The 14439-nt window shown below is 41.2% G+C and overlaps 1 protein-coding gene across 12 annotated transcripts in view; it reads left to right on the top strand.

Moving 5' to 3' along the window:
* Window positions 1-43: 43 nt before the first annotated feature.
* Window positions 44-14439, top strand: part of SPATA1 (spermatogenesis associated 1) — a 39760-nt gene continuing 25364 nt past the window's right edge. For 2 of the 12 annotated variants that reach the window (XM_039486691.1, XM_039486680.1), the window contains exons 1-7: window positions 45-401; window positions 1407-1478; window positions 3063-3197; window positions 5515-5621; window positions 9722-9839; window positions 11082-11135; window positions 11229-11562. In XM_039486691.1, the coding sequence (XP_039342625.1) occupies window positions 3162-3197; window positions 5515-5621; window positions 9722-9839; window positions 11082-11135; window positions 11229-11562 (649 nt within the window). In that variant the 5' untranslated portion in view covers window positions 45-401; window positions 1407-1478; window positions 3063-3161. Of the gene's footprint in view, window positions 647-1406; window positions 1479-2933; window positions 3198-5514; window positions 5622-9721; window positions 9840-11081; window positions 11136-11228; window positions 11563-14439 lie in introns of all 12 variants that reach the window. The other 10 variants (XR_005584156.1, XM_039486689.1, XM_039486682.1 and 7 more) reach the window with 10 other exon arrangements.

Raw genomic sequence — 14439 nt, 5'->3', positions numbered from 1 at the left:
GGTGTTGCTGTGGGGAATGACGCCACTGTCACGATACAGCCCGATAGCGGCGTAGCCCCCTAGGTCCTTATACCGTGGCCATACCCCGGCCCTGGCCCACCCCGGCGCCAGGTGTCCCGGGGCCGCTGGAACAAATGGTGGGAAGGCGGCAGTGAAGGTAATTGTGGCTCCTTAGTGACCGGGGGTTTGTGCGGTCCAGGGCCTCTGCTCGCCGGCGGTGTTTGAAAAGGGAACGTTACCCAGGAAACCCCTCCCTCGGCCGGGGCAAGGCAACGCACTCAGCGCAGGGTAAATGCAATAACTCCAATGAAGAAGAAACATACAAGATAAAAATGAAACTTGCGGCTCTGTTGCACCTGTTAGCCAACGATCCCAAAGTGCTTCCTAGATCTACTAATGAAGTGAGCCTCCCACTCTGCTCCCCTTTGGAGTAACAGCCCATTTTACAAATGGGGAAGGAGAAGCTGCAACTTGCCTCACACAAGCCTGTGGCAAAGTCGGCCAAAAACCGCAATCTCCTTCCCTCACTATATTTGAACCATCAGAACATGGTTCCTAGGAGTTCCCCTCTGGCACTAGTGACTTACTCCTGCTTGGTTCGAGTTCATGTACTGCTTAAACTGGCTTGTCCTTTCACCCAACACAGGTTGGTTTAATAAAAGATATTACCTCACCCACCCAGGCTACCTCTAGGATGGTGAACAGTTAGTTCTACAAGAATACATTAGTATACAGTTTTGTATTAGGGTTTTCGTGGATTTTGAGTATTTGATTTATAATTCAATATTTCTGAGAAAAAGAAGGGGAACAGTAAAAAGTTTCAATCCCTGGCATATAATGCTCCCACTATATATTGTGGGTTTGGGACTTTGCATTTCTTTAGTGGTTTCCAAGTAATTTCTGGAGAAATTCCCCTAAAAGGGAGACAAAATGGAAAAAGTATCAGAGGGGTAGCCATGTTAGTCTGGATCTGTAAAAGCAGCAAAGAGTCCTGTGGCACCTTATAGACTAACAGACATATTGGAGCATCCGAAGAAGTGAGCTGTAGCTCACGAAAGCTCATGCTTAAATAAATTTGTTAGTCTTTAAGGTGCCACAAGTACTCCTGTTTTTTTTTTTGCAGACATATTGGAGCATGAGCTTTTGTGGGTGAATACAAAGGAATATGAGGTGGGGTGGTACAGTAAGCGTAGGGTTTTTGTTTTTATAGTGATAGAAAATTATGTCCATGTAAAACATAAGATTGGAGAATTCGTGGTTTTTAGGCCAAGGGCTGGAGGAGACAATTAAATCTGTTGTTTTAAAGGAACCATTACATATGTTAATCTCAGTTATCAATGAAAAATTTAAACAGTGTTTGCTGTCTAAATGGAATAAGAGGAAGAAGAATACTTTGCACTTTTCAGATCTTTTTACTGAGGATCTTAAAGCACTTTATGAACAATCATTAATCAAGACTTAGCAGCCATGGAAGGCAGGTGAGAATTATTATTTTCATTTTAGTGATAGGGATACTGAGGCACAGAGCTGTTAAGTAACTCTCCTAATGTCTCACAAGAGGGGTCTGATCAAAGTGACCTTGTGTTCCTTACTCAGGTAAAACTACTGAAGTCAGGATCAGAACTCAGTGAAGGGCAGAACTGGAAATAAAAGCCAGACACTCAATTCTGTCCTTTTAATGATAATCTGTCTGTCTCTGTTTATTAATCATAAGTAGGGCTTCTGAATTTAGGTTTTAATGAATAAACACAAATAAAACACCCCTGATGCAAAACAAATTAAATTGGTGTTTATCCAGTAAACACCAGAAAAGGTTACTTGTGTCTGAGGGCTTGTCTACATGGAGCAGTAATGCAGACTATAGGAGGTGTGATTTGTAATGCACACTAACATAATGCAGCATTAATTGGTCTCTGTAGACCCTGCTGATGCTCTCTAGGGAACATTACAAAGAGATTATTCATTACAGCATATATAACTCTAATGAGTAATAAATATATATATACACACACACAAAGAGAAAGCCATGAAAAACCCTGATTTTTGGACATCTACATAAAATTCAAAAAATGATAAAAATAATCCTCCCAAAATTAAAGGAATACACTCAAAAACCCAGAAGCACTAATCATCAGCCTGCCTATACTAGCACATTTGGTACTTGTCAGCAACCTGCCAAGTAGTGAATGGCAGGAGAGGACCTAAAGCAAGTGTTGTGTAAAAGGATGTGTACGTGCCTTTTTGATGTTGAACCTTGTACCCAGGTCAAGAAACAACCTTTATTCTGGTTTGACCAGGCATTTGCTTTTATCAGTCTAGATAAGATGTGTCCTGTTACCAATAAGATTTGTCAGCTTCCAACACTGATCCAGAAAGCCTTTATGGGAAACAATGCATTGATGGTTCAATACCCTGCTAAAATGAGAGTTAAATAGCATGAAAAATCTGGGTATTGGAATCAGTGGAAAAATTATTACAGTTTGAAATGAGCATATCCATAGGTAGGATTAATGATACAGGGACTTGCCCATTCCCACATCCTCTCTTGTTTTATGGATGAAGCCAAGTGTTCTTGGAATACTTTTCTGTTTTGACTCATGCATGCTGAAATGTCACAGATGTGAATGACTGCATGGCTTCAGACTCTGCCATTCTTGCCCACCTACCCAAAATAAATCCAGACACTGAAAGAAATACATCTTGTGTTTGTTTGATGCACTGTAGAATTCTATAGAAAACTATATACAGTAATTAAATACTTTTTGATGAAAGAAGAATGGAAAAATGTTACTCAGAATACTAATGCAAACCTCAGTTGCCCAACTGCAATTATGCAATTCACTGGGTTACTTAGGTGATATTTAGTTGTATAGAAGGTGTGTTCACATCAAAGGGAGTATTAAGCCTACCAGCCAATACTTAGCTCTTTGCAGTTTGTCTTCAGGTTTTGCTTCAGCCTGAAACCAGGATCTACTTACAAGCTCTCTGCTGCTTTTTTCTCTAACTTTTATATGAAGTGGAAACAGATTCAAACTGAATGGAGTACCATTTTTGACTTACAGGATTTATCATAACCCTTTCTGTTTAGTAATGCTCAGATACAAAAGAAATTTAAAAATCCATCCGAAATTCAGTGACACCCAATACAGGCACCAGTGAATATGTCATTCAGTCAAACTAGACCACCAACATCAGAGGTGAGAACTTTTGCTCTGAATATTTTAGAAAATCTGTATAACTGTTCTAAATTGTGAAAATTGCTGCCATGCAACATTTTATGGCAGATGTGTGAAGAAAATATCTGCTTGTACATGAAAAACCGTTCAAAGTCTAGTTTATATTTAATACGCAAAAGTTTATAGGAATGTTCACTAAAGCTTATTTGTGCTGGTTGTTTATATAGGCCACATATACGCTAGGAAACTTTTCCAAAAATTTCCCACTATTGCTAACGCTGGTTCAGCTGCATCAAAGATAGCAGTATTGGGAGCTCAGCTATCAACAGGGCTGCCATGGTCATCACAGTTTTAAGCATAATGTCACCTAACCCTCCTCAGTTCAGGTCCAATCGTAGTTTCAATAGCCACTGGCCTGTGCACTTGAGTACCTGGACTATTGCTATAATTGTTAGAAACCTGGAAATGTTTTGAAATTTTCCCCTAGTGTTGTCAGGACCTCAGTGTGTATCTGTCATTAATAAGACGAATGTACGATAATGGTGGGCCCTATACTTCTTTCTGTTGCATGGCTCAGATTGGAAGCAAGGAGTAAAACTAGAGCATAAAGGGCCTGATTTTTCATTGCCCTACACTTTGTGTAGCCATTTACACCCATGCAAAGTAGCTGTAAAATGCCAGCATTCTGATCTGGAAAAGTGTATATGAATACACAAGATGCAAGCAGTAGAGACAGTGATTAATTTGTGCCAGGGCTGAGCCTGGCACCTCTAGGCTTGGTAGTTCATAGCCTTGGCACTTCTGGGCTTGCTGAATCAGTTACGAATGTAAATAAATTCCTTGATTCCCAGCACCTAATTGCTTGAGCCGCAGCATGTCTTTCATTACAAATTAAGCACTGAGCCCTTTCCCTCAACACAAGCACATAGAAGCTTCTTCACACAGTTTTACACTGAGGCCCTGATCCAAGCCTATTCAAGTTAATAGAAGCCTTTGCATTGACTTCAGTGGCCTTTGCATCAGGCTCTTAGTGGTCTGTAGATCTTGGGAGGTCACTTGTCTCTCTGAGAACTTCAAGTATTTCCAGTCAGTTCCAATCATTGCTAGCGGAGTAACATCCAACAGCAGCACGGCTCCTCCTCTCTCCTGACTTCTAAAGATAAAATAGTTCCAACATTATTTCTGTGAAAAATTTCCACACTGAACATGCTATCAATTGAAATGTGTGCGGTCCAAATCCAGCCCTCATGATTATTTATGTGGCCCACATTAAATATTCAGATTGTGCTGAATCCAAGTTTTCTTTCTTCCTTTTTAAAAGTAATTTTCTAGAATTTACGATTGCAGAGAGAGCCTGCTGAACGTGAACCAAGTGTAAATTGATAGAATGTCTGCATGAGTCTGCAAACAATGACTGAGAGATGTAAACTCCTCTGCTGGTCTTGAGTCTGCAGTAGTATTTTTATTAATATAGAAAACATTTATAATTTTATAAAATGAAAACGAGTGAAGTTTATAAGGTGCAGAAAGGAGATATTGGACCCAAGTTTATAGTTCTACTGAAGCATTCTAATTTGCAAAAGTGAATCTCTACAATCAGGAAAAAATGTGTTACAAGATATCATTGATAATTATTCCATGGCTGACATTTGTCAGCACTTCAGCTATTTTTCTTATTTGTGAGCCAAATCCTATCACTGGGAAATTTCTGAGTTAATACTGCAGGATTTGGTCCATTATTATTATTATATTATTGTGAATCTCCTTTCTGCTAGCAGTCCAAAGCCTGTGCAACTGACTACCTGATAATGATTTTTAACCATGTTTATACAGTACTTTGAAAATCTATCTGACTCTGCAAGTCTAAATGTTGTTATTTAAATAACTGGTTCACTGATACCAAGTAAAAGCCTTGTGTGCATTAAAAACATGTATATGTTTAATCTAATTTGGATCGAATTGTTTGAAATATGACATGTCCATAAAAGCATTTTGAGGCATATTCAGTTATCATCTTTATTATGATAGTGCCTAGGGAACAGTCAAGCTGCCTCATTGTTCTAGATACTGTACACATATAGAATTAGAGACAATACCTTCCCTAAAGAGTTTAGAGTCAAAATTAACAAGACAGTGACAGGATAGAACAACAGAATATAACATACACGAGAATGAACAATGCAGTGGTTTATGAATATTATGCCATGTGGGTTTTTTTTTTTGTTATATGAATCCTTTTGGTGGAGTTATAAATATTGGCACAGGGTGAAGTATAATATATTACTTAAATGCTTACTGTATATCTATAACTGAGATAATCTTCTCTCACTGCATTTAGTTGGTAGAGCTTCATGTTTTTTATGTCCCAGAAGAAGTGTGGAACTTCACATTAAATACAGTTTCTGCAGATCTTACTAGCAAATTCATTTCAGCTGGATTTATAAGGTGAGTAATTGCTAAATAACGGGGAAAAATGCTGCTTTAGGCCCCAATCCTGCATACACACATGCACATGCTCAGGGGCAGCTCCAGGCACCAGCACACCAAGCGCGTGCCTGGGGCGGCAAGCCACGGGGGGCGCTCTGCCAGTCACTGCAAGGGCGGCAGGCAGGCTGCCTTCGGCGGCATGCCTGCGGAGGGTCTGCTGAACCCGCAGCTTCGGCGGACCTCACACAGGCTGACGTCGAATTCGCGGGACCGGGGACCTCCCGCAGGCAAGCCGCCGAAGGCAGCCTGCCTGCCATGCTTGGGGCGGCAAAATACCTAGAGCCGCCCCTGCACATGCTTAACTTTGTGCCTGTGAGTAATTCCTTTATACAGTGCTTCAGCTAATCCGTGCAGCTGGATAGCTCTATAGGGAACCATTGCAGCACAGCATCAGCTAGAACAGCCCTTGAGGTTCCTGTTCTGTGGTCGCTTCCAGAATCCAGGAGACACAAAGGTGGCGCACAGCCATCTTTGCTTTTCTTGGGCTACACCAAACTTAGCTCCACCATAGCCAAGATTCTGGACCACTAAAATTCATTTCCAAAAGGGGAATTAGCAAGAGAGAGAGAAGAGAGTGCCTTCCTTTTAAAAAGACATGATGTAGGACGGATGGTTAGACAGCAACATGAATTCCACAAGCGTAGTTCATACAATTGGAATGTTTGCCTGTCCATATTTATTGTCCTTTGTGTAACTTAGACTCCAATCCTGCAATGAGCTCTGCTTGGAACCCATTGAAATTGATGTGGCTCCATGCGTGCATAGGGGTCTACCTGGGCAGAGCTCATTGCAGAATCAGGGCCCAAATTTCTAAAATATTTTTACCAGACCTTGCAATAGAAAGCAAAGGATTAACCTTTAACATTTTTTATTTTCTGAATGTTTTCTCTTTTGTAACGTAGAAGATATTAAGGATAAAATCCTGGCCCTTTTGCAGTCATGGGAGTTTTGCCATTGATTTCAACACTAAAAGTCTAATGAGTTTAAGAATCAGAACTGAATGTTATAGTTAATTTAACTTGAAAAAAGACACTGTCTGGCATGCTTTAAAAGAATGTTACCCCTGACTTCCTATTGAAGGCAGGTAATATTGGTGTGAATGACCAGCTGAAACCCAATGCACTCCCACGTAAAGCAGGATTGAGCCCTTCTAGTCTGTAATCACAGGTAAGGAAGGGGACTATAGTCTTTACTCATAAGAACAGCCATTAGGAACCCTGTGGGTGCAGAGAAGTTACAGAAGATCAAAATGATCTAAAGGTAATAGGTCCCAAGCAGTCTAATACAATGAAATGTTCACTTGCATTGTTGTAAGCGCTCTGCATACCAAAAGGATAGCTAGTTGTCCTTGTCACATGAGCCCCAATAAGAACTTACAAAGCATGGAGGGATGCCAAAGTAAATATGCTCTCACATTCTTTGTGGTGCTTTGAGAAGAAAACTAATCACTGATGGAGATCTTGCAATGTAGAAATCAAGTTTAAAATAGCAAAGCAACCCAGAGTGTGCATATTGCACACAAATTGGGGGTATGAAATTATGTACCTGTTTAGCTTATGGTAAACATATCAAATGTTTATTATGGTATTGTTTTGATGTTGCAGTGAACATTGTATCTGTATTTGCATTATATGCTCTAGCTTTATTTTCAGGAGTTGCTATATGGGCTGCAAAAATTTGCTGTTAGCTAAATCTTGACACTCAAAGATTTAGACAAAGAATGAATATTTTCTTTTTGAGGTAAAATTTTGAGGTAAAATTAGATTTTTTTTCTGCATGAATGAAAGACAAAAATAGTAAATTTGTCTATTTTCAGATAAACTCTTGTGCTCTAATTAAATAACAGCATTGTTTTTTAAATTGAAATTTTCTAGCCTACCTGTCTAGCCTTAGAATATACAAGGAAATAAAAAGAAAAGTCAGCTCTGGCTCATGAGATGAGATCTGAAATATTTCATAATATCCTCATGTCACAATACCATCCCAAAAGGTCCCATGCTGTGGGAAACTATCCCTGAAGGATGGACAGCAAGTGAAGACAAAGCATATGAGGAGGCAGCCGACCAAAGAGAGGCCAAATTCCCAAGTAGAACCTTGCATTCTCATGTGGTTGGCTCTGTCCCATTTCTATTCTACTCTACCTTGGTATCCACGGGCTTTTCTATACTTAAAACGTCACAGCAGCACAGCTGTGCCACTGTGGCATTTCTGTGTAGTCCCTACCTATGCCGATGGGAGGGATTCCCCAGTAAGTCTAGGTAAGCTACCTCCCCAGGACCAGGAGGCAGTAGCTAAGTCAGCAGAAGAATTCTTCAATCAATCTACAACTGTCCATAGGGGGACTTAAGTCGGCTTAACAGTGCTGCTCAGGGGTGTCTTATGTCGGCTTAACAATGCTGCTCAGGGGTGTTGATTTTTCACACCTGTGACCAAGGTAGTTAAACAACCTAATTTTCTAGTGTAGACCAGGCCTAAGTACCTTCCAGTAGCGCATTAAGCACCATAGAATCATAGAAATGTAGGACTGGAAGAAACCTTGATAGGTCATCTAGTCTAGTTCCCTGCACTGAGGCAGGGCTAAGTATTATCTAGATCGTGGCTGGCAGGTGTTTGTCTAACCAGTTCTTAAAAACCTCCAGTGATGGAGATTCCACAACTTAGGTAATTTGTTCCAGTGCTTAACTACCCTTACAGTTCGGAAGTTTTTCCTAATGTCTAACCTAAATCTCCTTTGCTGCAGTTTAAGCCCATTACTTCTTGTCTTGTCCTCAGTGAAGAACATTTTATCACCTTCCTCTTTATAACAATCTTTTACATACTTGAAGACTGTTACCATGTCCTCTCTGAATCTTCTTTTCTCCAGATGAAACAAACCCAATGTTTTCAATCTTTCTCTGTAGGCCATATTTTCTATACCATTAATAATTTTTGTTGCTCTCCTCTGGTCTTTCTCCAATTTATCCACTAACATGATAAACATCTGTCACATATTTTTGTTCTCTCATCTTTCTCTGGGGAAGAAGTATGTGCTGTAGAGTATTTTGTTTAATAACGCACATGCACATGCACACACATACCTATATGTTTCTATTAGAGAAGGCAAGATGCACTTTGCATTTAGAGAGCATCTGTGATACTCCTTAGTTCCTAGGGGAACTGATTCCACAGTTTTGGGCCTGCCACCAAGAAAACTCTGTCTTTTGCACAGATACCCTCGTTGTAGTTCCCAGTAATTTTTTCTTCTAGTATCAGACAAGCAAAAGTGTTCCCCACACCTTTTTCAAATTGCAGGTCCTGCCCCTTTGCTTTTTGTATGGAGAGATGTGAACACTTCTCAGCTGGCGGTGTGATCGCAGTTGATTCACAGTATCATCATATTGTGATACACCATCATGACTTTGAAAAACTAAGCCTGTCTGATCTGGAAATGCAACATTTCAGGCAGGGCCGGCTCCAGGCACCAGCCGACCAAGCATGTGCTTGGGGCGGCACCTCGGGGCAGGGCGGCGCTCGGGTTTTTTGGTTTTTTTTTTTTTTTTTTTTTGGTTCGTTGGCAGCGCTGGAGGGGGGTTTTTTTGTTTCGGCGGCGCGGTGCTCGGGGGCGGGGTTTCGGGCAGTGTGGCAGTCGGTGGGGTGGGGCACAGCACTCGGGAGGGCAGGGCTTCAGGCAGCGCAGCACTGGGGGGAGCAGGGACGCGGTGCGGTGCTCAGAGGGGGCAGGGGCTTGGCACGGCGCTTGGAGGGGGCGGGGTTTGCATGGCACTCAGGGGCGGGGCTTCGGGTGGCGTGGCGCTGGGAGGGCGGGCTTGCGCGCGCCGGGGCGTGGATTCGGGCGGAGCGGCGCTGAGGGGGCGGGGGCTTGCGTGGCGCTCAGGGGCGGGGCTTTGGGTTGCGTGGTGCTTGGGGGGGGGCAGGGGTTTCGGCGGTGCCGCACTTCTTTTTTGCTTGGGGTGGCAAAAAAGTTAGAGCCAGCTCTGATTTCAGGCACACTCTCACATTGCAAACTAAATAGCCATCATCATTTCTTACAAATGTAATAATGAATAATGGTGTTCTAGGGTGCCTCGTCATGTCACATTGAGAGCACTGCGGGAGCAGCTTGGAGACTTCCTGGGTGAAGATGCTGTTGCAGATAAGTTTATATTTCTGAAACATATAGGGAAAAAGCTAGCAGTGGTAAGTTATTTCTGCATTTTCCCTAGATTTCTTCTTTTGCATTTTTTTGAAACTGGATATTAGGCAACATTTTATACTTTTTCTCCCATTAAACTATTCTGAAGCAAAACAGAAGTTTTTACTCTGCTCTGCTGAGATTGTCAGATATTTAATAAAGTATTTTTTCTTTAATAGTTAGAAAATTAAAATATCCTAGCATAGATAACTGGATATTTTTAGCACCAAGCTGTAAATATTGTTTTAATCTTGTGAATTTTAAAGTAGTCGTATGCAGTTGGTATAATCTTCCTGTTTGTTTGGGGTCATGGTAACCTCTTGTATTTTTATCTCTGTGATCAAATATTTGCTGAGTTTTTCAGTTCTGCTGTTTCACAACAGTAACAATGTAAGCTATTCCAAGAGCTGCACCTTTCTTACAAAGTAAAGGGCATTTGAATTAGGAAAACATTTGAATTAGGAAAACATGTTAACTTTTTTTTTTAATAATTTGACTGTAGACAGTGAAATCGATGTTATTGCCTTTGAGTAACTGAGAGCAGAATTTAGACATATTTAGTTTAATTGAATGTATTTCATTGGTTAAAGACGGGGTTAAATAGAAGTTCAGATTTCTTATTCTCCATAAGACACACTGATTTCAAATATGCTCTTAAATATGCATGATCACCTGAGATTTTGTTTATTCTAAGGACTAAGTGAAAAAAATCTGAAAAGGATGTAGCCAAAGATATCAAGAAAACTAATAAAAAATTCCTTAAGCACAGTAGAAGTCAGCAGGAGAGACAGTGGATTCTTTTTCTACATTAAAATATTTGCTTTGTTTTAAGAATTGAATTGAGAGGACCATGTTACTTAACACACACTTCCTGTTCAGACTGGGCCTAATCCAACTCCTAACAAAGTCAAAAGGGAGTCTTTCCACTGACTTCAGCTGGGAATTGGCTCAGGTCCTTTAAGCCCTAAGTGAAAACGTAAGGGGGTGAAGATATTTATAAAAAATACACACACACTCCTGTTGGGTTGATTATAGCACACATTTGGAGTCTGACAAAAGTACAAATGAATAGATGTCATGTCAGAAAACAGAGAGTTGTCTATGTTCTTCCCACCCAAGGTGCTTGTGTAATAAATGTAATTTGTCATATGTAATTTACAAAGAAAATAACATACAAATGGAATGGTATGCTGCATTCCTTTTATGGAAGTATTTTGTTGATTTTACTTGCTTTTTTATGTTCCAAGGTGAAGGCAAAGCAAGAAACAGAACTGAAACTCAAGTTATTTGCTCCCCCACATGTATGTATCATATACTTTTCAAGTTATCATTTTAAGTGTGCACTTCATGTCACTTATTTCTTCCTTGTCTAATTAACATATGGCATATTTTAGGCACTTCATCCCGAATTATATTTACTCCCTGGAGTGGACCACTTAGAAATTGCTTATTCATCATCAACAACTCCAGATATACAGCACTTTAATGCAGAATCCCGTAGGTCTCCCCATGGACCAAGTACTTTAAACCTTTCAAAGAAAGAGCCTAAAAAAAGTCCAACATTTCTAGAAAGTCCACAGAAAAATACTCTCATGCAGAATCAAGAAGATTCTAGTTCTTTAGGATGGAGTGAGACAGAAAAAGAAATGATTTCAGTTTTGCACATAAAACCTGAACAAAGCCTGAACAACAGGACTCGGGAAAAACAGATTCCACATAGAAGGAAAGGTAAGATTTAACTAGTACGGGGAAGGGAGAATGAGATACTTTGGTACAGACCTAAACAGGAACTGAAAAAGAAAATGGCCAATTACAGTATAAAAACCCAAACAAATCCAAACCTGTTGAAATAATGTTAGAAGAAGACTGATTTAAATGATCAAATTCAGATCTGAAGATGAAGCCATTTCCTTCACCTAACTATACTATACTAATGGTCAAATAATTTACTTCTTTGTACTTCGCATTTGGTGATTTTTGTTGTTGTTCAGATTGACTTGTAAAAGGAGGGAAATGGATTTCTGCTCTTTTTTGCCTGATTAGAATGCACATAGTAGGCCTGAAAGGGTGATTTTTATTGTATTTCTTTAATGTTTTTTTTTTTCAGATTAATTTTTACATTACAATACAGGTTTTTTCTCCTCTGGGAGAGACTGTGGACAGCCGGAGAACTGGTATGGTTATGACATCTGGGAGGTCATGCCATTAAAACTTGATTAATTGAGATTTAAAACTTTGTTGTTTGTTTTGGTGCTAACACACACTTAAACCAAAATACTCTACAAAAGGAGGGAAGAAAAGATCTCTTTCAAATATTTAACACACAGCTCTTTGAGTTAAGGGATGAGAAACCTCACAATAAACATGAGAGACCTCCAACATGTTCTCCATCAAAGCTAGAGAAGATCAGACTTGATGTTTCTTTTGCTGTTTCAAGGCCTTTATATATTTTATAAGGAAGCTGAAAAAAAAAGAAATGTCATGCTATCTGAAGTGGTTCACAATCGTGAGTGCCAATCTCAGGTCAGACTGTCAGAAAAAAGGGCAGACATCCCAAACTGGTGGTATATCTATAATTAGATTTCACCAAGCCAGTAACATATATGCCTGCCTGGATCACTATATTAGGCCTGGTCGACACTGAGGGGGGATCAATCTAAGATACAACTTCAGCTATGAGACTCATACTGCTGGAGTTCAGCAGTCAACAGGAGAGTGATTGGGGATCGATTCATCGCGTCTACACTACACGCGATAAATCAATCCCCGATAGATCGATCGCTACCCACCAATCTGGCGGGTAGTGTAGATGTACCCTTAGTCTTACCATGGAGTCACAAACAGTCCCCCTACCTTGCCACCCAGACAAACTGGACTTTATGATATTGGTCACTCTACCAAATATCACATCACATTAGGGGTTACTCCCAACCCCAAAGGGCCAGTCACTTACCCAGGTCAAGCTGGTACTCCAGATCTCACCAAAGACAACGCTGAAGCCAATTTCTGTAGTAAACTAATTAAGGCCATGTCTGCACTTACAAGCTCACAGCAGCACAGGTGTACTGATACAGCTGAGCTGCTGTAAGATTGTTGTGTAGCCACATTATGTCAATGAGAGAGAGATCTCTCATCAACTTAATAAAACCAACTCAACAAGCGACAGTTGCTATTTCAGTGGGCGAGCATCTCCCACCAACATAGTGCTGGGTGCGAACTCTGGTAGGGTTTTTGGGTGTGGGAGGGGATTCTGACCTGGGGTAGGGGGTTGGGGTGCAGGGTCTGGGAGGGAGTTAGGGTGCGGGAGGGGATTCCAACTGGGGGGCAGGGGGTTCAGGGTGCAGGCTCCAGCCAGGTGGCGCTTACCTCAGGCGGCTCCTGGTCGATGGCATAGCAGGGCTTAAGTCATAGTCCCTGCCTGCCCTGGCTCCATGCTGCTCCTGGAGGCAGCTGCCATGTCTGGCCAGTTCCAAGCCAGTGGGAGCTGCAGAGGTGGCCCTCGGAGCGGGGGTGGCGTGCAGAGCTTCCCTGATCGCACCTTTGCCTAGGGTCTGCAGCGACATGCCAGTCACTTCCAGGAGCTGCGTGGAGCCAGGGCAGGCAGGAAGCCTGCCATTGCCCCACTGCGCTGCCAACTGTACTTTTAACGGCCTGGTCAGCAGTGCTGATCGGAGTCGCCAGGGTCGCTTTTCAACCGGGCATTACGGTCAAAAACCAGATGCTTGACAACCCTAGATACAGGATCTATCCCTGGATCCATTCTTATAGCATCTTTTCAGGAAAGGCCATCTGGCAGCCATATTCATTTGCAGCATGGGCTCTGCCTTTGTTGATTAAACGCAAACAGAGTCTGTGAATATCCATTGACAAACAAAATGACCCATGCTCTGAAGTTAGCAGTCTTCTATATTTCCAAGCCTCCAAACTTGTGTGATGGATAAATGTAATGTAAACACATTGTGACAGCCAGAAACAATCCTTCATTAGTTTTCATCAAGTAAATTCCCATCTTAATACTAACATACACTTTTGATCTAGGGTTAATTAAGTACAGGGATATACATAATGTAATGTGATGGCATTCAACGGGTTACAAATAAGTGAAGACAATAATATTAACATTTTTTTATATCCACACACAAGTTAACTGTCCTGTTCCTCCTAGCCTACGTAACATTTATTTGATATTCACACACAAGTGAATTGGCCTATGGCTTTGATTTGAGCAGGTCTGTCAGCGTCACAAGCACAATCCCATTTTCTTCCCTGAGAAGGCTCAAATTAGGGAAATGACAATTGGTTGGAAGCAGGAGAGGGATATTTTCACTGGGACGTGCAGGGGTTGAATTGGCAGCCTGAGAAATCCAGCAGGTGTGTAATTTGTGCCACCTATTTTCCATCCCTGGGTCCTCATTGAGAGCCTTTCTTGCATAGGCAGCATGGTTGGTAAAACAGATTGCACAAGATCTGAAACTGATGTAATATGCTAACTTGGCAAGGTGTACAACCAATAAGTCTTATGATGTTTTATAGCCTTGGTCCCTGACCTGTTGTTTATCACCAAGATCTGTATGGTCTGAGATTCTGTACTGTGACCATGAACTC

The sequence above is a fragment of the Mauremys reevesii genome, linkage group 8 (assembly GCF_016161935.1).
Source record: "Mauremys reevesii isolate NIE-2019 linkage group 8, ASM1616193v1, whole genome shotgun sequence".
Lineage (NCBI taxonomy): Eukaryota > Metazoa > Chordata > Testudines > Geoemydidae > Mauremys > Mauremys reevesii.
The sequence above is the reverse complement of the archived record's forward strand: the minus strand, read 5'-3'. Positions and strand labels throughout refer to the sequence as shown.